Raw genomic sequence first — 26,272 nt, 5'->3', positions numbered from 1 at the left:
CCCGTTTGCACCTCCGTGCTTTTATTTTGTCAAAACCGGATGCAGCGACTTCCGCTTCCGGTTTCTCCCCCTCCTTCCCCTCGCTCGCACCTGCTAGCTTGACAAAGGAGCTCTTTGTATGACTGGTCCGCAAGGTACCAGAGCACCGAGCAGCGGCGGCGGCGGCGGAGCACCGGGACGCGGATCGGACACCCAGCTGGGGTCCGAGCGGCTCACACGGTACCGGGAACGGAACCCCCTTCTCTATTTAAAAAAAAAAAAAAAAAAAAAAAAAAAGTTCAGTTCTGCAGCGCGTCCGGTCGGAGGATCTTGCGGGAAGTTTTTTTTTTTTTTTTTTTTTTTTTTACCTTCTTCTCCTTTATCTTCTTCTTCTTCTTCATCATGGATGTGAGAGCATCCAACCAGAACTTCACCTGACTCTCCAGAGTCCTTCATCACTTTTGGAGAAAAAGAAAAAAAAAAAAAAAAAGGAGAAGACCTTGTGTGTGTGTGTGTGTGTGTGTGTGTGTGTGTAGCTGCTGGACTTGTCCCCGTGTGGTCGCTCCTGGACTCCCCCAACTTTACGTGGACAACAGCGGGGGTTGCTTTTCCACCGACACGCGTGGAGAGGAGAAGGAGGAGGTGTTGGACATCTGCAGGGTAGAAGTGGATGTATCTCCAGCCATGGATGTTACAGTTTACCCGCCTCCCCCTCAGCCGCTGGCCGCCTCGGAGCACCCCAGGCTGGGGCAGCTCTCCTACCCAGACCCGGCCTTCGGGAGCAGCAAGGTAAGAAGAAGAAGGAGGAGGAGGAGGTGGAGGAAGGTGGAGGTGGAGGATCTTCTTGTGTTTCCTATTGTTTGTCCATGAAAGTCACCTTTGTGCCCCCCCCCCCCCCTTCGATTAACTCCCCCTTTTATTCGTCTTTCTTTACCCTGCCAATTAAGTACTAATGAATTGCTTTATTGGGCCGGAGTTAATTAAGGCGGCTCCTGGAGGTAATTACACTGTTATACACACACACACACAAATGCGCGCGTGTGCATACACACCTCAGTCCGACATGACTGACAGGACGGAAAGTTCCCGGTGATAAAAAGTGTATTTTAAGCTCAACTACAATTTTTTTTTAAAATACAGCTCATATATTTAAAAAAAAAAAAAAAAAAAAAAAAAATTTAATCTTATTTGTTTATTTTTTTAAAAGACTCATTTGTTATATTTTGTGTTTTTTTTTTTTGTTTTTTTTTGGTGCTGGGGTTTAATTGTATCCAAGGGAAGGATGATCTTGTTTTCTCTGAGCCTCATAGAGAATGAGAAAGGTCAAAGGTCAGGGTTAGACCAGAACCATAGAAGTGGAAGGTATCAATCCGTCCATCTATCAATCTTTCCGTCCATCTAAGCGTCTATCGGTCCACGTCTTGGAGAAAAGGTGTGTGTTTGAGTGACTCCCTCCGACCCCCGGCTGCTTTGACAGTGATGAATTACATAATGACATAATTGGGTGTAACTGATGGGCCCTGCTAGCAGAGCTCACAACAGATTATTAACCCTCCGTCTCATTACTACATAATCAAGCATATTTTAAATATACTTTTTTTTTCTCTTTAAAAATTATTAAACAAACCAAAAAAAAAAACAAAAACCATCAGGGTTTCCGGGCGTCATGTTGAATTTATCGTCCGTTCCCATTTAGGAACCCATTAGAAATATGTAGAAAAACATTTTTTTTTTCGCTAATGTGTTTCATGCACACCCATATTAAGCGTTTTATTTTTATTTTTATTATATTTAAAAAAAAAAGAGGAAGAATAATCAGATTTGTGTAATACCTATGTAATAAACTCCTGCGCTGCTGCTGTGTATCATTAATCTTTTATCGCGCCTGCTGTTTGAGAAGCCGAGGCCGGGGCGTTTTTTTTTTTTTTTTTTTTTTTTTTGGCCAGGTTGGCGTCACGGAAACAAAAAAAAAAAAAAAAAAAAAAAGTGACAGGTAAAGGTCTGGAACCGGCTGCAAAAAAAAAAAAAAAAAAAAAGTTAAATTCTTTAAAATGACAATCCTAGCTGAAATTCACATGTGTATGTATCTAAGTAGAGTGTGTGTGTGTGTGTGTGTGTCGCTGTCGTTCCCTTACATGTGTAACCACTTACGCGTCCATTAGCTGGTTTCGGGGGGACGCCGGCCTCCGCGGCCCACAATGCTTTGCACAAAAACAAGAAATCGGTGACGCTAAGCGCCAGCTAGCCGCTTCCTCCTCCGACCTTTGACCTCAAGATGTTAACCTGAATCATCCCGAATCGGGATTTAATTTTTTTTTTTATAAATTGTCGGAGATGGAGGAGAGCTCTGCGGTCGGGGGAAGGGAAGGAAAAAGAGAAAGAGAGAGAGAAAAACGGAGAAAGAGAAAAGAGAGAGGGAAGAGTTGTTGGGGGTAGGGAAGGAAAAAGAGAAAGAGAGAGAGTTGTTGGGGGTAGGGAAGGAGAGAAGAGTGAGAGAAAGAAGAGAGAGTGAGTTGTTGGGGGTAGGGATGTTGTAGATGAGTGTGTATATGTGTGCACAAGTGTGTGTGTGTGTGTGTGTGTGAGGCAGTGTGCACAGTGGGGGTGGGGCCACTGAGGTTTGTACTATATTTCTCTCTGTGTGTCTTTTGATTCATGGCTCTGTCGGCCTGATAGAGCAGATCATATTACCGCGCGGTGGGGAAACGGAGAGAAGACGGGGGGGAAGGAGGGAAAGAGAACCAGGAAAGTAGGAGAATAAAAATGAAGGGAGGGTGAAAAAAAAAAAAAAATGGAGAAAAAGGGGGGGAAGCTACACGATTAGGATTTCTTTAGCGATGGGGTTATTAGCTCGGCCGCTAGCCCCGCCCTGCGCCATCGATCGTACGGCGTCCTTGGACTTCCCGTGCGCTTAGCGGCTCCGATAGCGTTCGTTCGTTAGCGGTGACGGAGGGGGCGGAGCCTAAAGCGGCGAGAGTTCACTCATTCATACATAGCAGTCACGCGTCGTACGTCATTTGCGCGTTTTCTGCAGGATTCACCCTCTCATCTGCACGTCATATAGCGATATTAAAATATTAAACCGCTCATCCTCAAATTTGTACGACACACAACCATTCACCCGTTCATCCGTCGTGTATAGACGTGCAAGCATTCGCACGTCGTACGAGGACGCGACTATTCAGGCGTTCATTTGCGCGTTTTATGCAGGATTCGCCCTCTCGTCTGCGCGTCATAAAGATATTCAACAATTCATCGTCTCATTTGTAAACATGCAACCGTTCACTCTTTCATTTATACGGGAACACAACATTTTTTTTTTTTTTTTTAAAGTTTATTAGGACAGTGTACAATTACATTAAGCACAGAGGCAGAGATGTTTGTACCAGATTGTAGCTGATAGCTAATTTCCATCTGTAGTCCTGGGAAGACAATACAAATATAAAACTACAAATAGACAATATGTATAAAAAATACAAATAAAATATATATAAAATAAATATGAAATATAAAAAAATAGGCAATAAAATATATGAAAAAATATATTAAATACACAAATAGGCAATAAAATATATTAAAAAAAATGTATAAAATGTACAAATAAAATATATATAAAATATATATAAAATAGGCAATAAAATATAAAAAATATATAAAATATACAAATAAAAAATATATAAAATATATATAAAATATAAAAAAAGGCAATAAAATATATAAAAAAATATATAAAATACACAAATAGGCAATAAAATATATTAAAAATATATATAAAATATACAAATAAAAAATATATAAAATATATATAAGATATACAAATAGGCAATAAAATATATCTAAAAAATATATAAAATATACAAATAGAAAATAAAATAACTGTACAATATACAAACAGGCAATAAATTAAGTGAAAACCTAAGTTGAAAGGGATATTGTTGTGATATATTTAGTTTGGTCATCTGATGGTGAAATACTCGTCTAGTATTGTAATTCACCCTTTCATATGCCGCATAAAGGGATGCAAACATTCGCTCTTTCGTTTATTTCATATAAATGTTCATCCTCTCATTCACTCATTCATATATAATTTATAGATCATTTCTGGCCAATGAGGGCTCTCCGTTGCATGTTAATCCTTTCATTATCTCCTGCCGGGGGTCCGATTGACGTATCAGGGTCTCCGTTGCCGTGGTGACGCCAGGTAGATCACTCAGGAACGCCGCTCCTCCGGCTAGGGAGAAGTTTCAGCGGCGGCAGAAGGCCGGGGTCAGCGGGAGCGCCGGTTCACACCTCGGGGAAGTGTTTCCGTCCACCGCCGGCAATTAGCGCTCCAGTCGGGACGGCGTGAACACACACACACACACACACACACACGCGAATACCGAAGGTGCTCGTCGGAGAGGAACAACTCCTAACTACGCGACACCTATCCAAATGTACGCTAATACCCCCCCCCCCCCCACACACACACACACACACACACACACAGAACAATGCTGCGATGATTGCAATATGTGATTTGATTGCAATATGTTTGTTTTGGAAATGAAAAGCTGATAATTAGTCTCTGCTGGCAGCGCTCCTTCTCCGCCCATCTGTTCCAACTGGCACCTCTCCACCAACCAGGGGTCCCTCGTCGCCCGATACACCCCAACGCCGCCCCCAAAACACCCCCGCACCCCACACAAATCAACCAATTAAAACGCTCTCAGCCGCGCCCGAACACACCTTAGCTACAGTAGCGATATCCTGTGTATGTGTGTGTGTGTGTGTGTGTGGAGATATTAAGCGTCTTCTTCCTTTTCGAAGGTGACCCCGCCAATTTGACCTTTGCGGAAAAAAACGTCGCGTTTGAACGGGGAATAAAAAAAAAAAAAAAAAAAAAAATGATCCGGGGCATTTCGGGCTAAAAAGGAACGGCGGCGCGGTTCACGTCCTCACGCGTCACAGATTATCACAGTTTATTATTTTAAAAATGTGTGTGACAAAACGCTGACTGACAGCCGCGGTAATACTGCCGCGGGTTGCTTGGAGTGTGTGTGTGTGTGTGTGTGTGTGTGTGACGGTTGTCTCAGCGGAGCGGATTAGCTCATTGATGCAGTGGCGACTCGCCAGCTATACAGTACGCTAACGCCGCCAAGTCATGTGGAGCGCATTTATCATGACACCAGCGGAGGGAGCGGCGGGCGGCGAGGGCACGGCGGGCGCCGCCCACAATCTGCGGCGATATTAACCCCCCCACAATCCCCCCCCCAACGCCGCCACCCCGCCCTGAAGGTGATGCCTACAGGTGGATGAGGTTCTGAAATGCTACAGGCTAATGCGTGTTTGTAATAGGGTTAAATTGCATTAAGAAAAAGCTGAAGGTGACGCTTTAATATCCATTATTTGGATGATTCTGGTAACCGTGGCGATGAAAATCACTGTAAAAAAAAAAAAACTGTTCTCGACTTTTTTATTTTTGGGAAATATTATGCCGCGTCGCGAGCGGCCCCCGGGAGCCAATCAGAGCGCCCGCTTTTAATTCTGCGGATTCAAGAGGAATTGAAAATGGACCGATTAAAAAAGAGGAAAAAAATAAGAGGTGAATGGAGAGATAAATAAGTAAATAAAGTGATTTTAATAACAAATAAGCAAACAAATAAATATCATAATATATAAATGATATATAATGAAACAAAACTAAATAGTTAATAAATAGATGGCTAAGTAAATAAATGAATTGAAAAATAAGTAGTTAGAGAAATAAAAAGTAGAGTTATAAATAAGTAAAAAGGCAAAAATAAATATAAGCATGTAAAAAACAATGAATAGATCGATTGCAAAAATAATGAAACTGATGAGTTTAAAAAAGAATAGATAATATATAAATAATAATAATAATGATGAAAAAAGTAAATTAACAAATAAATGTACAAAATATGACGGATAAATATAATAATCCAGTGATAAATAAAGGAAAGAATAAAGAAAAATAATAAATAGGTGTGGGAATAAATTAATAGAAACAAAGAAATGAATTGGTATGTAAATAAATTAATAATAGACAGATTGAAAAACAAGCAAAAGTAATGAATTAGTTGTAAAATAATGTAAGTAGAAATTAAATAAATAGAAATATAGAAGGATAAGTACGTAAGTAAATTAAGTGAATAGAAAAAATGAATAGATGGATACATGAATAAATAGATGGATACAAAAATAAATAGTTAGAAAAATAGATGGATAAATAAGTGAATAAAAATGAATAGAAAAATGAATAGTTAGAAAACGAGATGGATAAATAAGTGAATAAAAATAAATAGAAAAATAAATAGTTAGAAAAATAGATGGATAAATAAGTGAATAAAAATAAATAGAAAAATAAATAGTTGGAAAAATAGATGAATAAATAAGTGAATAAAAATGAATAGAAAAATAAGTAGTTAGAAAACGAGATGGATAAATAAGTGAATAAAAATAAATAGAAAAATAAATAGTTAGAAAAATAGATGGATAAATAAGTGAATAAAAATGAATAGAAAAATAAATAGTTAGAAAAAATAAGCAAGCAAATAGATAAATAATAATTAGTAAATAAGAAATCGACAAACATGTAAATAGGACATTTGCTCTGAAAATTCAATATATTTTGCCTCCAATTAATCCAGAAAGGATCCAAAAGCGAGTGAGCCAGCTGGTTCGAGGGGATGAAGCGCGACAAGAGACTTAATGTAAACCCTCTCATTACTTGAATTATACGGCTAAAGGTCAGACGGGCGACGGCATGTCGAATCGGGTCGGCGACCTTGGAGGAGAGTCTTGCCGGCCGCCGCTCCGGCCGGCGGGACGAACTCTGGGGAAAAAGCTCCCGTCGGACCGGCGCTGAGCGAACACAGCCGGGCATGTAGACCCCGGTTTATGTCGGTGCCATGGCGATAAGAGAGATAAACAAGTGTCAAGTTGACCTGTCACAGCTGTGTGAATATCTCTCTCTCTCTCTCTCTCGTGCACACACACACACACACACACACACACATACACGTGCACATGCATGCACACACATGCAATGCACGCACACACACCCTGTAAATGTGATTTATATTCATGCATTTATGCTGTTTAGAGTCGACCGGATGTTTCAGAGCAGCCGACTACTTTCAGCTGCTGGGGTGGACACGTAAAATATATTTACATTCGATTATATTTCTTATATGTTTTTATTTGTCTATTTTTCAGTGTTATTTTAAGTTATCTTATTTTATTTGTTTTCATTTTGATTTTTATTTGATTTAATTTAGTAATATTTAATTTAATTTGTTTTTTATTTTGATATTTGATTAAATTTAATTTAATTATATTTAATTTAATTTTGGTGTTTTTATTTTGATCTTTTATTTAATTTGATTCACTTACATTTGATTTCATTTTGGTGTTTTTATTTTGATCTTTCATTCAATTTAATTTACTCACATTTAATTTAATTTAGTTTTTATTGTTATTTTATTTCAGTTTCATTTAATTTGATGTAATGACATTTAATTTAATTTTGTTTTTATATTTATTTTATTTTCATTGACCTCATTTAATTTAATGTAATTACATTTATTTTAATTTTGTTTTTGTGTTTATTTTATTTTATTTTATTTTATTTTCATTTAATTTCATGTAATTACATTTAATGTAGTTTTGTTTTTATATTTATTTTATTTTAATTTCTTTTCATTACATTTAATGTAATTACATTTATTTATTTTGATGTTTCATTTAACTAAATGACATTTAATATCATTTTGCTTTATTTTATTTTATTCTATTTTATTCTTTTTGGAGAATACTTTGGATAATTCTATGCCGGTTTAGCATTTTCTTTTTTTTTTTTTGTATAATTTAAAGTCAATTCACTTGGATCAGAACCTATTAACTATTCGGGTCAATTTATTAATTCTTACCTCCATCTTTTATGAAAAAATTACGAATATATACATCATTTAATTATAGATGAACCTATCTTTTAATAGCCCGTCCGTCGAGTGACGGCCGCCACTTTTATTACCGTGTAATTACAGGCACTTCCAGTGCTGTAGCGCCGGTTGAAAACTTATCAGATTTGACATTTTCATTTTTTTTTCATCCCTCGGTATCTGTCATCCTTTCACACACACACACACCTACACACACACATACATATATATATATATATATACACACACACACACTCCAGTTAAGTTCAAGAGTGATTTTTCTTCATCACCTCATTGTGAATTCCTCCATCTCTGCCTCCATCCCCTTCATCAGCTCCACCTTTCATTTCTCCAAACCTCTCGCTCTTTATCTCCCTCCCTCTTCTTCCCCCCCTCCTTTTTTCCCTCTGTACTCTGAATTTCTCCCTCTTTCTTTTTTTTTTTCCCTTTGTCCTTGTCTGTCATCCTAATAGTCTCTCTCTCTCCCTCTCTCTCCCCCCTTCCTCCGACCCTGACCCACTTAGCTGGCTGCTTGTTATTCAAACCTTTGCTTTCCCACACAAACACACACACACACTTGTGCACGTGCACGTGCACGGACGCACACACATGCAGAAGAGGAGAAGGAGCTGCATAGATGAGAGCAAAAAAAAAAAAAAAAAAAGGAGAGAGAGAAAGAGGGTAATTTGGTCTGACTACAAACCTTGACATCCTTTTTAGTTCCTTCACTGTAAGGTTTCAAACACACACACACACACACACACACACACACACACACACACACACACACTCAGAGAGCAGAAGAAGAAGAAGGAGTCATTTTGAGAACGGTTACTCCATTGGACGGCAGGAACCTCGGGGCTCGGCTCACGTTGTTGCGGGAAAATAAAATAAAATAATAAAAAAAAAAAATAATAATAAAAAAAGAAATTTCATAAAGCCATCCGTGATATTTTGCTGTTTTTTTTTTTTTTTTTAAATGAATTATAACAAACATATTTATAGTGGAAATATAAGTCGAATAATAACACAAAATATAGTAAAAATAATTTAAAAAAATTGCCTCTTTTCCAGGTTGTGTCTCTCACTGGTTTGACACTTGTTGGCGACCCCGTCGTCGACGGCAACCAGTGCGTTTCCCGTTTCGGTTCCTCTCCGGCCGCTCGATCTTCCCCTCGCGGTCTGACTGTCCGCTGACTCAACCCTGATCTTTTATTTGCCTCCATTCTCCTCGGCCGGTTCTCCATCATCACATACGCCATTCCTGTAAAGCACTCTTGACATTTTATTTATTTGTTTATTTTCCTCCAGGTGTGTGTGTGTGTGTGTGTGTGTGTGTTTGGCTCATCGTGACAATGTTCTTCTTCTTCTTTCTTTTTTTTTTTTTTTTTTTTTTTTTTTGTTGAGTCTGTAAACCAACACCTCTTTTGCATAAAACCCAACAGCTGGTGAATGGATGGGGCACTTACACCTGTCCGTCCACCTGTCTCCGTGCACGTGTGTGTGTGTGTGTGTGTGTGTGTGTGTGTGTGTGTGTGTGCCCACCTGTTCAAACAATCTCCAACGTGTTTCTGTTTAACAATCAGGACAATAACTGCAAAATAAGGGTGGGGGGGGGGGATTTGAACATTTAATTCTGCGGTCCAGCTTCATGTTTTTTTTTTTTTTTTAATAAAACCAGGGAGCCTTAGGGGTGAGTTTTTAAAATAAATAAATTTAAATAAAAATTCTAAATAGAGAAATAACATGTAAAACGTAAAAATGAAATCAAAAAAGAAGGTAAAATAATTGAAATAAAATCCCTTGTAAATAAATTCATGTATAAGTGTGACACCTGTGTGTGTTGTCCTAGCCCTGCAGGTGTGTGTGCGTGCATGTGTGTGTGTGTGTGTGTGCGTGTGTGTGTGTGTGTTTGACGGCCGCTGACGTCGTTGCCACTCTTCCCCTGTTTCCTCCAGCTGGAAGGAGGAGACGCCATGTTCCTGAGCATGCAGGAGACGGGCCTTGACTTCGTTTCAGCCAATCAGGTGAGTCTCTCCCTTGCGTGCTACCCTGTGTGTGTGTGTGTGTGTGTGTGTGTGTGTGTGTCCTGTTACTATGGTTGCATGTCCATACTAGAGAACTAATATCTTTATATAAATGAATGAGTGAGTGTCTGGTTGCCTCCATATATGTGTGAATGACAGGGTGAATGTTTGTATGACTCTATATCCCCAGAGTGCAGGCTAAGCGCTATAGCTAACGGATGAATGGATGAATGAATGAACGAATGAAATCCGAAGCGTCCGGGCGAGACATCCGCCGTCCCTCGGTTCATTTCGACACTCCCGGTGACCGGCAGCGACCAATCAAAGCTGACCAGGAAGTGCCGCCGAGGGAGCAGACGGGCGTCCAGGGGAGGCGTTTTTCGACTGCTGGTTGCCATGACAACGGGAGGACACATACCATAATAATAGCGCATAAACAGTGTATCTGTGGGTTATTTATAAGTTTGTTTACTTTTTTTTTATCAGAGGTATCGTCCTGTGTGAGTGGTTTTGCCAGCGTTAGCCGGCTAGCGTCACATGCTAAAAGTAAACAAAGCCGTGGCTCAAAAGGTCCAGGAATTAATAAACAATCGCTGAGATTAAATGATTTATTAGCCTCCCCCATTTGTAAATCCAGAAAAATGTAACTAGCATGTAAGCTATAAAAAGTTTTTTTTGTGTGTGTGTGTGTGTGTTTTTGGCGCTGCGTGTTCGCTAGCACCTCGCTGGCAAACGAAAACCCCACGTTAATCAGGAATCCCCCGCAGAGATGCATTATTCATACGGCCCGATGTAGAGAGCATTGTGCGATTTGATGTTTTATTCATAGCGTCGCGGCGTACGCGCGCTGCAGTTTCACCAGCGTTAGCCAGCTAGCGTCACGAGCTAAAGGTAAACAAAGCCGTGCATTTTTAAAAGCGGACGGTGTTGGATAAAAAAGAAAAATAACTTGGGTTTGAGTTTCCCACGCCCCTCCGAGCCCAATTGGCGGCGGCGGCCGGGTGAGGGGGAGGAGCCTAGATGATGGCGTCCAGGTGTGCGGCGGTAAAATCGCCGCTAACCGCTATCAGCCCGAGCTAACCTGTGTTTTCATGTCGGAGCAAGGCTTTCAGCTAGCGGTAAACTTCCTTATCGCAGATTACCTAGAGGGGCGGGGGTGAGATAGTGTATGTGCATGTGTGTGTGTGTGTGTGTGTGTGTGTGTGTGTGTGTCCTTCTGGTTGACCTCTGACCTTCTTGCAGTTCCGCGTGCCGCAGCCGCCCCAGACGCTCGGCAAAGCGCCTCCCCACGGCCCGGCCTCGCAGCACTGGAGGAGGGACGGCCACATGGTCGACACACACCGGATGCCTTGGGTGAGCACACACACACACACCTACACACACACACACACGCGCGTGGTCTCGAGCGAACTGGAGTGAGATGAAGTCCAATGAGTTTAATGAGGTCACATTTCTACACCTGTGTGTTCAATTCAGTCATTCGTTCTGGGTCACTCCGGGTCACATGGGTGCACCGGCCAATCCTGGCTGTCGTTGGTCGGAAGGTGGACCAATCAGAGCGCGTCTTACAGACCCACTCGCTCATAAGACCGAAACATGGCCGTTCACCCTCTCGGGGTCTCCAGTGAACCTCCTGCACGAGGAGGAACCTGGAGAACCCTGAGGAAGCCCAAGCAGATGCTGCGAGAACATGAAGGGAAATCCAAACGCGGACCTTCTTGCTGAAAGCCAAGAGTCCCGTCCAGCCGCCCCGGTTCTTCTCAACACGCTTCGGAGAAGGTCGCCTCTCTGAAGATCACCTCAGGTTTCCCCCTTCTAGGCTCCGCGGGGTTTCGGGGGTTTGAAGGAGAAAAAAAACAAACAGAAAAGCCCCGTCATCGTCGCACAAAGTAGGGCGGTGTGTTCAAAACGAGCGGCGGCTGCGAGTGGGCGACGGTGCGGGGAAACTCCCATAGTCTCACACACACACACACACACACTCACACACACACATAGGGGTGAGTAAGCACCTACAAACACGCTTGCACATCATTTTTCGCCAAAACACCCCGTTTTTCTCTCGTCCTCGTGCATGATAGGACCGACAGAGGTGTCAATCAGAGGCTCGTCACACACACACACACACACACACACACACACACAGAAATGCCAAGATGTCTGCTGCGACGTGGGATTTCCACTTTTTTTTTTGTACACGTTTCCATTTTATAGGTGTTTTTACACAGAGAGTCACACTGCCTTTCGGTGCAGTGTCGACAGAAGTGTGTGTGTGTGTGTGTGTGTGTGTGTGTGTGACGGGACTTTATCTCGACTACGTCTCTGGTACGCAGGGGTGTACTGCGCTAAATGGCAGGGTTTTTTTATGCAGGACATGAAGAAGTGATGGAGGGAAGAGGAGAAGAAGGGAGATGGACAACCGTTCACCCTTTCATTTTCATGCCATATAAAGATATTAAATATCCATCCTTTCGTTCTTATAGTCGTACATCTATTCACCCTTTCATCCACGTCGTATTGGGTAGAGCTTTACAACAATTCTCCCTCTCATTTATGCGTCATGTAAACATTTAACCAGTCACCCTCTCGTCCACGTGTTATATTTATGTATAGAGACGCACAACCATTCATCCTTTCATTCATATACAGACACACATTCACACACATTCATGTCATTCTGGGTTCATATATGCAACATTCACCCTTTCATTCATATTATATAGAAAGGCATGGAACATTCACCCTTTCATTCATGTTATATAGACATGCAACATTCATCCTTTCCTTTATATAATATAGAAAGAAATGCAACATTCATCCTTTCATTCATTTTACATGAACATGCAACATTCATCCTTTCATTATGTTATATAGAAGGACATACAACATTCATCCTTTCATTTTGTTATATAGAAATGCAACATTCATCCTTTCATTCATTTTACATAAACATGCAACATTCATCCTTTCATTATGTTATATAGAAAGACCTGCAACATTCATCCTGTCATTTATGTTATATAGAAAGACATGCAACATTCACCCTTTCATTATGTTATATAGAAAGACATGCAACATTCACCCTTTCGTTCGTGTTATATAGACATGCAACATTCATCCTTTCATTCATGTTTTATAGAAAGACATGCAACCATTCATCTTTTCCGTCATGCAGACACACAGCCTATCATTCTGTAATTCATGTCATATTGGGTTAATATATGCAACATTCACTCTTTCATTCATATTATATAGAAATGCATGCAACATTCACCGTTTCATTCATGTTATATAAACATGCAACATTCATCCTTTCATTCATGTTATATAGAAAGACATGCAACATTCATGCTTTCATTCATGTTATATAATCTTGTAGCATTCATCCTTTCATTTTTTTATATAGAGAGACATGCAACATTCATCCTTTCATTTTTTATAGACATGCAACATTCACCCTTTCATTAATGTTATATAGTCATGCAGCATTAATCCTTTCATACATTTTAGATAAACATGCAACATTCATCCTTTCATTCATGTTATATAGACATGCAACATTCATCCTTTCATTTATGTTTCATATAAACATGCAACATTCATCCTTTCATATTTTATAGACATGCAACATTCACCCTTTCATTCATGTTATATAATCTTGCAGCATTCATCCTTTCATTTTTTTATACAGAGAGACATGTAACATTCACCCTTTCATTCACGTTATATAGACATGCAACATTCATCCTTTCATTTTTTATAGACATGCAACATTCACCCTTTCATTAATGTTATATAGTCATGCAGGATTAATCCTTCCATACATATGTTAGATAGAAAGACATGCAACCACTCATCCTTCCATTTATGTTATATAGACATGCAACATTCATCCTTTCATTTATGTTTTATATAAACATGCAACATTCATCCTTTCATATTTTTATAGACATGCAACATTCATCCTTTCATTCATGTTATATAGACAGACATGCAACATTCACCCTCTCATTTCTGCATCATAAAGAGACATTAAACTATTCATCCTTTCCTTCATATTGACCTGCAATATTCACCTTCTCATATAGACGCCATTCAACGTTTTCAGACTCTTCCTCTCCCCCCCTCCCGTCGCCACGGTAACCGTAAACATCCCCATCACCGACCGAAGGGCGACCCGTGCGGTGGAACAAACGCGGCGACGTCACTTCCCCCCTCTTTTTCAAAACAAAAGCGGGGAAATCGTTCAAAAAAATAAATAAATTAAAAAAACGGCGGGAACGCCCGGTCGCCTCGGATTACGACGCCGGCCGTCACTCAGAGCGAGCGAGGGAGGAGCGGCCGGCCGGCCGAGCAGAAAGCCTGTCAGCGTCCATAAAAGATCTCCTCTGTCAGATTAGACGGCGAGGAGCTTCTCCGACTCGTCCTGCCTCCTCCTCGCCTCCACCCGTCTCCTCGTTTGTCCTCGGCTAATTCATTATCTGCACCGCCGCTCCTCCTTCGGCCCTCCGATTATCACCCGTGTGTTTTTACACACAAACACCCGCCTCTGTGTGTGTGTGTGTGTGTGTGTGTGTGTGTGATGGGTCCGGTAGATGAAGATGAATGTGGCCTGTTGTGATTACAGTGGACCCTCGCGGTTACGTTCCAAGACGGCTCACAAAAAGTGGATTTCCGTGGAGACGTGATCATTTTGATGTTGTTTATAGATATAAAAACCCTTAAACCTTTACCAACCTCCTGCTAACTGTTAGCCACGCTTCTTATTCCTCCAGTTTGTCAATATATATTTTGTTATACTCACTATCAGCCTGAATTTTAGTTTAATTTGACAATATTTTTTTCTGTTTTTTTTTTTTTTAGCCTGGATTTCAGTTCAATCTTACTCTATTTTTATTGTTTTTTTGGCCTGAATTATAGTTTCATTTGACAATATTTTTACTGTTTTTTTAGCCTGAATTTTAGTTTAGTCTTACTCTATTTTTATTGTTTTTTTTTAGCCTGAATTTTAGTTTCATTTGCAAATATTTTTCACTGTTTTTTTACCCTGAATTTTAGTTCAATTAGATTTTTTTTTACAATTCTTTTACCCTCAATTTTAGTTCAATTTGACTATATTGTTTTTTACTGCTTTTTCCCCGTGAAATGTAGTTGAATTTAATCATATTCTTTACTGTTTTTTTCAGCCTGTATTTTCGTTTAATTTGACCACATTTATTACTGCTTTTTAGCCCAAATTTTAGTTTGACTATATTTTTTACTGCTTTTTTTCAGCCTGAATTTTAGTTTTATCTTCCTCTATTTTTACTGTTTTTTAGCCTGAACTTTAGTTTCATTTGACATAATTTTTTTTTACTGTTTTTCTAATTCTGAATTTTAGTTTAATTTTACTGTATCTTTTTACTGCTTTTTTTACCCTGAATTTTAGTTTAATCAAACAATATTCTTACTATTTTTTTCGTCTGAATTTTAGTTTCATTTGACTTTATTTTTTTAATGTTTTCTTTAACCTGAATTTTAGTGCTGTTTGACAATATTCTTTTTTTTACTGTTTTTTTAGCCTCAATTTCAGTTTAATTCGACTATAAATTTTTTACTGCTTTCTGACCCTGAATTGCAGTTAAATTTGACTACTGTTTTTTTCTTCGTAGGCTAAAAAAAACAGTAAAAAATGTCGTAAAATTAAACAAAGTTCAAGCTAAGAGTGAATATATTAGTAGACGGATGCTGGTATCGTAGGTCTAGATGAAAACCAAAGAGAAGATATGAAGGGAGGACCCAGACAACTAGAATATGGCTACTTCATCACAAAAAGATTCAAATACAGCAAAAAATACAATAAAACCGCAAGAACCGAGTTACAAAAAAATATTGTTAGCGATAATTAGCGGGTTAGCTTTTGGAGAGGGAGGAAGGGGGGGGTGTAATGGCCACTACCATCTTATGTTATCCTCATCCTACCCTTCCCTCCTCATCCTACCCTTCCCTCCTCATCCTAACCTTCCCTCCTCATCCTAACCTCCTCCTGCAGTCGTACCCGATGGGCGGTCTGAGCGACGAGGACTTCAACATCCCGCCCATCACGCCGCCGACCCTTCCGGACCACATGCTGCCGCCGCATCTCCCCCACGACTCGTCGTCCGGGCCCTACCCGGCCCTGGACCCCCCCTCCGGCTCGGCGCCCCACCACCCCTACCAGCTGCAGGGCATGACTCTGCCCGCCATGAGCCAAGATGGCGGCGGCATGCTGAGCCAAGATGGCGGCGCTTTCAGCCCCGAGGGGCCGCCGATGACCAGCACCCTCTCCGTGGTGAGCGGACGTTTTTTGTTTTCTCATTCAAAGTTCTTCCTTGCACTTTGGCTATGGTTGTTAGGGGCGGAGCATGGGAGTTAGCTTAGCGCAAACTAGCAACGCCTTCATGCTGGCGTTGGAGTCCGTGAAATGGCTAAATTGTAGTTTTTTTTAGCAGTAAGAGACGCTCAAACTGAAGCTCTGCCCAGTCCCGGCTACGGTTGTTAGGGGCGGAGGATGCAAGTTAGCTTAGCGCAAACTAGCAACGCCTTCATGCTGGCGTTGTAGTCCATGAAATGGCTAAATTGTAGTTTTTTTTAGCAGTACGAGTCGCTGAACCGAAGCCCCACCCACTCCCGGCTTCGAGCTTGAAATTTTTCTTTTTTTTTAAAGAATCCAAACCACCAGAAAAGGCCATTTAGCTTTTAATCGCCGACGAATCCGCCGCTGGTTTAAGTCTTGCTTTCCTAGGAAAGTGGAAGTTCAGGCTAACGCTAGGGCTGCACCTCAGCAGGGTTCTTGTGGGGGAGACAGATTTCTTATTCTTATTTCAGATTCTTATTTGACTAAGAGGGAAACTTTCCCAGCCGCCGCTCGTGATCTTTTGCCCTCCTGTTTGTGTCACCGCCTCAGATTTGAAAAGAATCAGCGATATATCGGGTGGCGGATTGAAACCCACAAGCTGCGGGCGCCGCTTGACATTTTCCTTTAATTTTATCTGGTTTTATTTTACCTAAATTTATTAGCTTTTTATGGTATTTCGTTTCATTTTGTTTTATTATATTCCCCTTTAATTAAATTTCTGTTTTCTTTTCGCTTTATCTTATTTTAGTTCACCTTTTTACCGGATCTCTTTTAATTTTATCTCCTGATTTCTTTAATTTATTATTTGATCTATCTTTTTAACATTTTATTGTATTTTGTCTTATCACTTTTAATTTAATATCCTGTTTATCTAACTTCATTTTATCTTTTTTTTTTTATTGTATCACCTCAACCTATATTCCATATTTTATTTTAACCTTTTAACAATTTACTTAACTCATTTCATGTCATTTCTTTCATTTAAACGTATTTTAATTTATCCTTTTAGATTCAATTCTATTTCCCTTTAATCCTAACTTATGTTATTCAACCTTTAATCCACATTTATTTTATTTTATTTTATCACTTATAATTCAATTTCCTGTTTTCCTTCAATTCTCTCATTTCATTCAATCTATTTTTGCATTTTCTTGTCTTTATTTCATTTTATCACTTTTAACGCCTCCTCCTGTGTTCCATATTTTATTTGATCCTTTTCAAATTTTAACTCATTTCATTCAATTCATTTTTACATTTTCTTGTCCAATTTTATGTTAACCTTTTAACTTTTTATTTTAACTCATTTCATGTTATTTCATTTATTTAACCTTATATTAACTTATCCTTTATATTCAATCCCCTGTTTCCCCATTAATCCTAACTTAGTAATTAGACATTTTTCCAGTTTTATTTTATTTTATTTTATTTTATTTTATTTTATTTTATTTTATTTTATTTTATTTTATTTTATTTTATTTTATTTTATTTTATTTATCACTTTAAACTCAGTCTCCTGTTTTCCTCAATCCATTTAATCTATGAATCTACTCATGTAATTTCATTCATTTAAACTTGTATTTTTTTATCGCCTCTAATTCAGTCTCCTGTTTTCTTTTAATGTTCTCTTATTTCATTCAATCCATTTCTACATTTTCTACATTTGAACTTATTTTAATTTATCCTTTTATATTCAATCCCCTGTTTCCCCATTAATCCTAACTTTATTTATTAGAAATGTTTCCACATTTTATTTTATTTTATTTTATTTTATTTTATTTTATTTTATTTTATTTTATTTTATTTTATTTATTTTATTTTATCCCTTTTAATTCAGTCTCCTGTTTTCCCAAAATTCTCTCTTATTACATTTAATCTATTTAATCTATTAATCTACTCATGTTATTTCATTCATTGAATCTTGTATTTTTTATCGCTTCAAATTCATTCTCACATTCTCTACATTTTCTTCCCCTTTTTTCATTTTATTTTATTTTAACTTATTTCATATTATTGCATTTATTTAAACTTATCAGAATTTATCCTTTTATATTCAATCCACTTTTTCGCTTTAATTCTAACTTATTTTATTTCACCTTTATTTTATTTTATCACTTGTAGTTCAGACTCTTTTTTTCATTTAATTCTCTCTTATTTCATTCAATCTATTTAATCAAAAAATCTATAAATCTATTCATATTTTAATGTTATTTCAATCATTTAAATTTGTATTTTTTTATCGCTTCTAATTCATTCTCCTGTTTTCTTTTAATTCTCTCTTATTTCATTCAATCCATTTCTTCATTTTCTTCACCTTTTTTTTATTTTATTTTAATTTAACTAATTTCATGTTATTTCATTTATTTAAACTTATTTTAATTTATCCTTTAATATTCAATCCCCTGTTTCCCCATTAATCCTAACTTAGTTATTAGACATTTTTCCAGTTTTATTTTATTTTATTTTATCACTTTTAATTCAGTCGCCTGTTTTCCTTCAAATCTCTCTTATTTCATTTAATCTATTTAATCTCTTTATCTATTCATGTTATTTCATTCATTTAAACTGGCGTTTTTTATCGCTTCTAATTCAGTCTCCTGTTTTCTTTTAATTCTCTCTTATATCATTCAATCCATTTCTAAATTTTCTTGTCCATTTTTAATTTTTTTTCATTTTATTTTAACTTATTTCATATTATTTCATTTATGTAAAGATATTTTAATTTATCCTTTTATTTTCAATCCCCTGTTTCCCTTTAATCTAGACTTATTTATTTGACATTTTTACCATTTATTTTATTTTATTTTATTTTATTTTATTTTATCCCTTTTAATTCAGTCTCCTGTTTTCCTACAATTCTCTCTTATTTAATTTAATCTATTTAATCTATTAATCTACTCATGTTATTTCATTCATTGAATCTTGTATTTTTTACCGCTTCTAATTCATTCTCACATTCTCTACATTTTCTTCCCCTTTTTTCATTTTATTTTATTTTAACTTATTTCATATTATTGCATTTATTTAAACTTATTTTGATTTATCCTTTTATATTCAATCCCGTTTCCCCATTAATCCTAACTTAGTTATTAGACATTTTTCCAGTTTTATTTTATTTTATTTTATTTTATTTTATTTTATTTTATTTTATTTTATTTTATTTTATTTTATTTTATTTTATCCCTTTTAATTCAGTCTCCTGTTTTCCTACAATTCTCTCTTATTTCATTTAATCTATTTAATCTATTAATCTACTCATGTTATTTCATTCATTGAATCTTGTATTTTTTACCGCTTCTAATTCATCTTCCCCTTTTTTCATTTCATTTTATTTTAACTTATTTCATATTATTGCATTTATTTAAACTTATTTTGGATTTATCCTTTTATATTCAATCCCCTGTTTCCCTTTAATCCTCCTTACTTTCTGCCCTTTTTTTTTCTTCCACATTTTATATTTTATTGTATTGTATCCCTGCTTCTCGTATTGTCGTCCTGCAGAAGCGGCGCCTCTCCTTCTCCCTCTTTTCTCTCCCCCACTTTGCTTTTATATTCTCATACTAACATACATTTACTGCCAGTCCGTGAATTACGGTCGCCTAGCAACCGTGTCTGGCTCAGCCTAATCGGGGTGGGGGGTTGCAGGGGAGGAAGGGGCAGAAAGATTCAAGTTGGTGTGTGTGTGAGTGTGTGTGTGTGTGTGTGTGTGTGTGTGTGTGTGTTACTGGCAGAGCTGTGCTTGCAGTTAATATCGAGGGCTGAAATTCTCTTTTCAAGTCGAGAGTCTTAAATGATCAGCGGGATGAAGACTTCCTCCTCCTCCAAAAACGATCGATGGACGATTAAAAATTTACGCGCAAAGTAATTGAATTAAATAATGAATCGTAATAATTACCGTTATAAATCATTAATAACGTCAACGTCGATAAAGTGCTTGAAAGCTCCCCGTTTTATTCATTTTAAATATTGTTTATATCTGAGGTGATGGTGAAGATGATAATAACTTTATTGCAATAAATGGCCGAGACTTTTTATAGCAATATTAATTGTTAATAAGCATTCTTGTAATTAATGTTAATTACTCTTTATTATATATAAGCTAAAATAAGGCGGATTTAGTTTATATTGAAATCTGATTGGGCGCTTTATTGTGGTTATTACACTATTAATGACACGGTTATTATATTATATATTGCTCCATCTGTTTCGCAAGATTTATTTATTTTATTTTTATTATTTTAATTATACACTTTTACAATTTGAGATTTGTTTCAATCTTTGCAGGAACGTGCCTTTTATATATCTTTTTTTTTTTTATCTTCTAAGTTTCCAGAGATCTGATTGGTCATCAATATTTACTGCTCCATCTGTGTCGCAAGATTTATTTATTTTAAATTTTGTTAGTTTTATTATTAATTTTTATAATTTGATATTTGTCCGAATCTTTGCAGGAACGTGACGTATATATATGTTATTTTTTATTTTCTAAGTTTCCGGAGATCTGATTGGTCATCAATATTTACTGCTCCATTGGTGTCGCAAGATTTATTAATTTTAAATTTTATTATTCATTTTTAGAATTTAATATTTATCCAAATCTTTGCAAGAACGTGACGTTTGTATATCTTTTTTTAAATCTTCTAAGTTTCCAGAGATCTGATTGGTCATCAATATTTATTGCTCAATCTGTGTCGCAAGATTTATTTATTTTAAATTCTATTAGTTTTACCATTCATTTTTACAATTTAATATTTGTCCAAATCTTTGCAGCAATAACGTTTATATATCTTTTTTTTTAAGTTTCCAGAGATCTGATTGGTCATCAACATTTTTTTGTTCCATCGGTGTCGCAAGATTTATTCATTTTATTTGTACTATTTTTATAATTCATTTTTAGAATTTGATCATCTAAGCAATAACATGACGTTTACATATCATTTTTTTATCTTCTACATTTTCAGCGATCTAATGCGTCATCAATATTTATTGTTCCATCGGTGCCGGGAGATTAATTTATGTTATTTCTATTATATTTATTATGTATTTTTGATATGTGTTTATTCTAATAATAATATATATATTTCATATTTTTTCATATTTTTTTCAGATTTTTTCATATTTTTTTCATAAGTTTTCAGAGATCGGATTTGCCGTCGTCGGGTGTCAGTGAACGGAAAGATCGGAAAATTAAAAAAAAAAAAAAAAAAAAAAAAATAGAAGAATCTGTGACATTTTGACTGTTTCCTTTTGCAAAAAAAAAAAAAATTAAAAAGTCAGCGTGCGTGGGACCGCGGCTTCCCGTCTGCAGAGACGCTCTGGGTTCCGGCTAAATACCACAGTTGCAGGGCCGCTGACGGGAACTCTGACCAGGTACAAGAGATGTTTAGGTGTCAAAGATCCTTCTTTCATTTCTGGCGGTGGTAACTTTTGTTTTCCGAGTAAATACAGTGTGAAACCGGCCCAGGCTGCCCCTTCGGCGCCGCCTGAGTCAACGGCGGGCGGCGGAAACCACTGGTTGGATGTCAACTCACATCAGGAAGAGGGGTTGGGTTTTATTAGCCGATGCAGCCATTCGTCCTCTCGTTCTGTCTCGTGGTGAGACGTTCAACCATTCACCCTTTCATTCATACCTCAAATAGAGACACAGCATCACTCACTTGCTCATAAACCCAGAAAAAGACCATAGAAAGATGGTCGCAGAACCATTAACCCTCTCAGAGGGTTTCTCAAAGGGACATTTAAACCTTAACCCATAACAAACAGACATTCACCCATTCATTCATACATCAAATAGGGACATTCACCCATTCATGTATGCTTCAAATTGAGACAAACAGCCATTCACTCGTTCATTCATACCTAAAATAGAGACAAAAAGCCATTCACCCATTTATTTGTACCTGAAATAGGTATATTCACCCATTCATGTATGCTTCAAATTGAGACAAACAAACATTCACCCATTCGTTCATAGCTAAAATAGAGACGAACAGCCATTCACCCATTTATTTGTACATAAATATGGGGAGACAAACATCCATTCATCCATTCATTCATACCTAAAATAGAGACAAACAGCCATTCACGTATTTATTTGTACCTAAAATAAGGGCATTCACCCATTCATGTATGCTTGAAATTGAGACAAACAGCCATTCACCCTTCAATTAATACCTAAAATTGAGACAAACATTCTAACCACTCGTTCATACGTAAAATAGAGACAAACAGCCATCCATCCATTCATTCATACCTCAAATTGGGACATTCACCCATTCATGTAGTCTTCAGATGGAGACAAACAGCCATTCACCCATTTATTTGTACCTAAAATAGTGATAAACAGCCATTCAGCCATTTATTTGTACCTGAAATAGGGACATTCATCCATTCATGTATTCTTCAAATTGAGAAAAACAACATTCAACAATTCATTCATACCTAAAATTGGTCCAAACGACCATTCACCCATTTACTTGTACCTAAAATAGAGACATTCATCCATTCATGTATACTTCAAATAGAGACAAACAGCCATTCATCCATATCTTAATTTGAGAAAAACAAACATTCGCCCATTCACTCATTCATACCTAAAATAGAGACATACAACCATTCTAACCACTTATTCAAATGTAAAATAGAGACATACAGCCATTCACCCATTTATTTGTACCTAAAATAGGGAAATTCACCCATTCATGTATGCTTGAAATTCAGACAAACAACATTCACCCATTCGTTCATAACTAAAATAGAGACAAACAGCCATTCACCCATTTATTTGTACCTAAAATAGGGACATACAACCATTCATGTATTCTTCAAATTGAGACAAACATCCATTCACTCTGTCATTTACACCTCAAATAGAGGCAAAGCACCGCTCACTCTTTCACACACTTCATATAAAGATATTCACCCTCCCATTCATTCTCACTATTGACAGCCATTCACCCTCCCATTCACATCTCCTCTCGGGACATTCATCCGTTCACTCAAACATGGAGACAAACAACCACGTTCTCCTTCAGGGGTCCAAAAACCATCACGAGGTTTGTTGCAGACCGAGCCGTCGGCGGCCCGAAGCGACAGGGTGAATAATCCGAGGTCCCCGTGTGATCGACAGGCGGAGAACCGTTGCCGCGGTCACGTTTTTACTCACCGCGGGTTCATCGGTTGCCACATCGCCGTGGAAACCACAGTCGAATATTACGTGTTCGAATGCGAAACTGATATTTCACATTATCAGTAACGGGGGATTTTCACCGGCCCGTCGATGGAAACCCGTCGATTAGCACGGAACGGCTAATCGTGCGGGGGAAAAACTACAAATATGGACCCGAATTGTAGTCTTGACCTCCGCCCTCCACAGATGCAGCAGATGGTGAATTCGGACGCCCGTTTCAGCAGCAGCCAGCAGCCGATGGAGGCGGCGCTGGGGCCGCGGGGGTCGGCGGCCATCAACCCCACGGGTCCGCTGGCCACCATCAACCCCTCCCAGCTGGGACTGGCCGCCAACACACACACTCACACACACGGTTCCCCGTCGCCTCCCGGGAGCAAGTCGGCCACGCCGTCGCCCCCGAGCTCCGCGCACGAGGACGACAATGAGGACGGGCTGAGGGTAAAGAGCGCTAACTCTGCGTGTGTGTGTGTGTGTGTGTGTGTGTGTGTGTGTGTGTGTGATGGACAGGTCGCTTCTTCATATTCATATTTGTATCTTCATTTACTTCTTAGTTAAAATTGCAGTGTAAAGTCTAGAAATCTATTTATCTATATAATAATTTAAATATCACTGTCTATATAGATGTATACACACACACACATATATTTTATATATTTTTTATATATATATATGTATATACATATATATGTAAAATTACTGTCCCGTTCTTATATTTAGCCATTGATTTTGTTCATACATGGATTTTTTATATATACACACATATACAGTTATGCACACAAACACACACATAAATATACATATATAATTGCTGTCCACCTTTTACATTGAGTCATTGTTTTTTTAAATATGGATTTTTATACATACACACACATATTATATTTACATATATATATATTAGATTTATATCAAAATAAAATTACTGTTCATATCTTCTATCGAGTGATTGATTTTGATATATGGATTTTTTACACGCACACACACACACACACACACACATACATATATGTACATATTTCTTTATGTATATGTGTGTGTGTCGTAAATGACCACCCTGGTGATTTTTTTGTTTTAAATAAAAGAAGATATATTGATACGTATTGATCCACACTGATCATCATCATCATTATTTATTATTTATTATTTATTATTTATTATTTATTATTTATTATTTATTATTTATTATTTATTATTTATTATTTATTATTTATTCATTTTATTTATTATAACTGGACAGGAAATGGCATTTTGGTGCAATAAAAAAAAAATTAAATTTAACATTCATGAAAATAAAGGAGGGATTGGTTTTATTTGGAAAAAGCTGGAAAACTTATTTTTGTCACTTCCCTGCTAGCGAACCTGTAATTAGCTGGTGCTAAACAGAGACGAACATTGAGATTCAGCTATCGGCCTCTTTATTTTTATTTGTTTTTTTTTTCGCTGATCTCCTTCGTCCTTCCTCCTTCCCCCGATCGTCTCCCCAGCAGGGCGGCGGCGCGGAGAAACGGCCGGCGGCGCCGGACATCGGCAAGAAGCCCAAAACGCCGAAGAAGAAGAAGCGGAAGGATCCCAACGAGCCGGTGAAGCCGGTGTCGGCCTACGCGCTCTTCTTCAGGGACACCCAGGCAAACATCAAGGCCCAGAACCCCAATGCCACCTTCGGGGAGGTCTCCAAGATCGTGGCCTCCATGTGGGACGGGCTGGGGGAGGAGCAGAAACAGGTACGGGACCCGGGATCCAGGGAGGCGGAAATCCATGTAGGAGGCCTGAACGACACGGGGATGTTTATATGTTTCCAAAGGACATGTGAATGAAAGGGTGAATGCTGTATGTCTTGATACAACATGAGAACCAGAAGGTGACTTGTATGTCCCGATAGGAGATGTGAATGACGGGGTGAATGGTGTATGTCTTGATACAACGCGAGAATAAGAGGGTGACTTGTATGTCCCGATAGGAGATGTGAATGACGGGGTGAATGTTTGTATGTTTCCATACAACATGTGAATGAAAGGGTGAATGGTGTATGTCTTGATACAACGCAAGAACAAGAGGGTGACTTGTATGTCCCGATAGGAGGTGTGAATGACAGGGTGAATGTTTATATGTTTCCATACAACATGCGAATGAAAGGGTGAATGTTGTATGTCTTGATACAACACGGGAACCAGAGGGTGACTTGTATGTCCCGATAGGAGGCCTGAATGACGGGGTTAATGTTTGTATGTCCATAGGACATGTGAATGAAAGGGTGAATGTTGTATGTCTTGATACAACATGGGAACCAGAAGGTGACTTGTATGTCCTGATAGGAAATGTGACTGACGGGGTGAATGTTTGTATGTCCATAAGACATGTGGATAAAAGGGTGAATGTTGTATGTCTTGAAACAACGCAGGAACAAGGAGGTGACTTGTATGTCCCGCAAGGAGATGTGAATGACAGGATGAATGTTTGAATGTCCATAGGAGATGTGAATGAAAGGGTGAATTGTATGTCTCTTTATGAGGTGTGAATGACAGAGTGAATGTTTGTATGTCCATAGGAGGTGTGAAGGAGTGACTGTTTTCATATGACATTGGAATGAGAGGGTGAATTGTATGTCTTGATACAAAGCGGGAACCAAAGGGTGACTTGTATGTCCTGATAGGAGGCCTGAATAACGGGGTGAATGTTTATATGTTTCCATAAGACATGTGAATGAAAGGGTGAATTGTATGTCTCTTTTTGAGGTGTGAATGACAGAGTGAATGTTTGTACGTCCATA

The 26,272-nt window shown here is 38.0% G+C and overlaps 1 protein-coding gene across 2 annotated transcripts in view; it reads left to right on the top strand.

Moving 5' to 3' along the window:
- The first annotated feature begins 315 nt into the window (after nt 1–315).
- The window catches only part of tox (thymocyte selection-associated high mobility group box), a 39,340-nt gene continuing 13,383 nt past the window's right edge, over nt 316–26,272 (top strand). Inside the window, exons 1-6 of one of the 2 annotated variants that reach the window (XM_086172650.1) lie at nt 316–768; nt 9,881–9,949; nt 11,192–11,302; nt 15,978–16,256; nt 23,695–23,946; nt 24,993–25,226. In XM_086172650.1, coding sequence (XP_086028776.1) covers nt 664–768; nt 9,881–9,949; nt 11,192–11,302; nt 15,978–16,256; nt 23,695–23,946; nt 24,993–25,226 — 1,050 coding nt within the window. In that variant the 5' untranslated portion in view covers nt 316–663. Of the gene's footprint in view, nt 769–9,880; nt 9,950–11,191; nt 11,303–15,977; nt 16,257–23,694; nt 23,947–24,989; nt 25,227–26,272 lie in introns of both variants that reach the window. The other variant, XM_086172649.1, reaches the window with a different exon arrangement.

The sequence above is a fragment of the Fistularia commersonii genome, chromosome 25, assembly GCF_037954325.1.
Source record: "Fistularia commersonii isolate RoL2024-O1a breed Wild chromosome 25, RoL_Fcom_v1.0, whole genome shotgun sequence".
In the NCBI taxonomy this organism is placed as follows: domain Eukaryota; kingdom Metazoa; phylum Chordata; class Actinopteri; order Syngnathiformes; family Fistulariidae; genus Fistularia; species Fistularia commersonii.
This window is presented reverse-complemented; position numbering and strand designations above follow the sequence as displayed.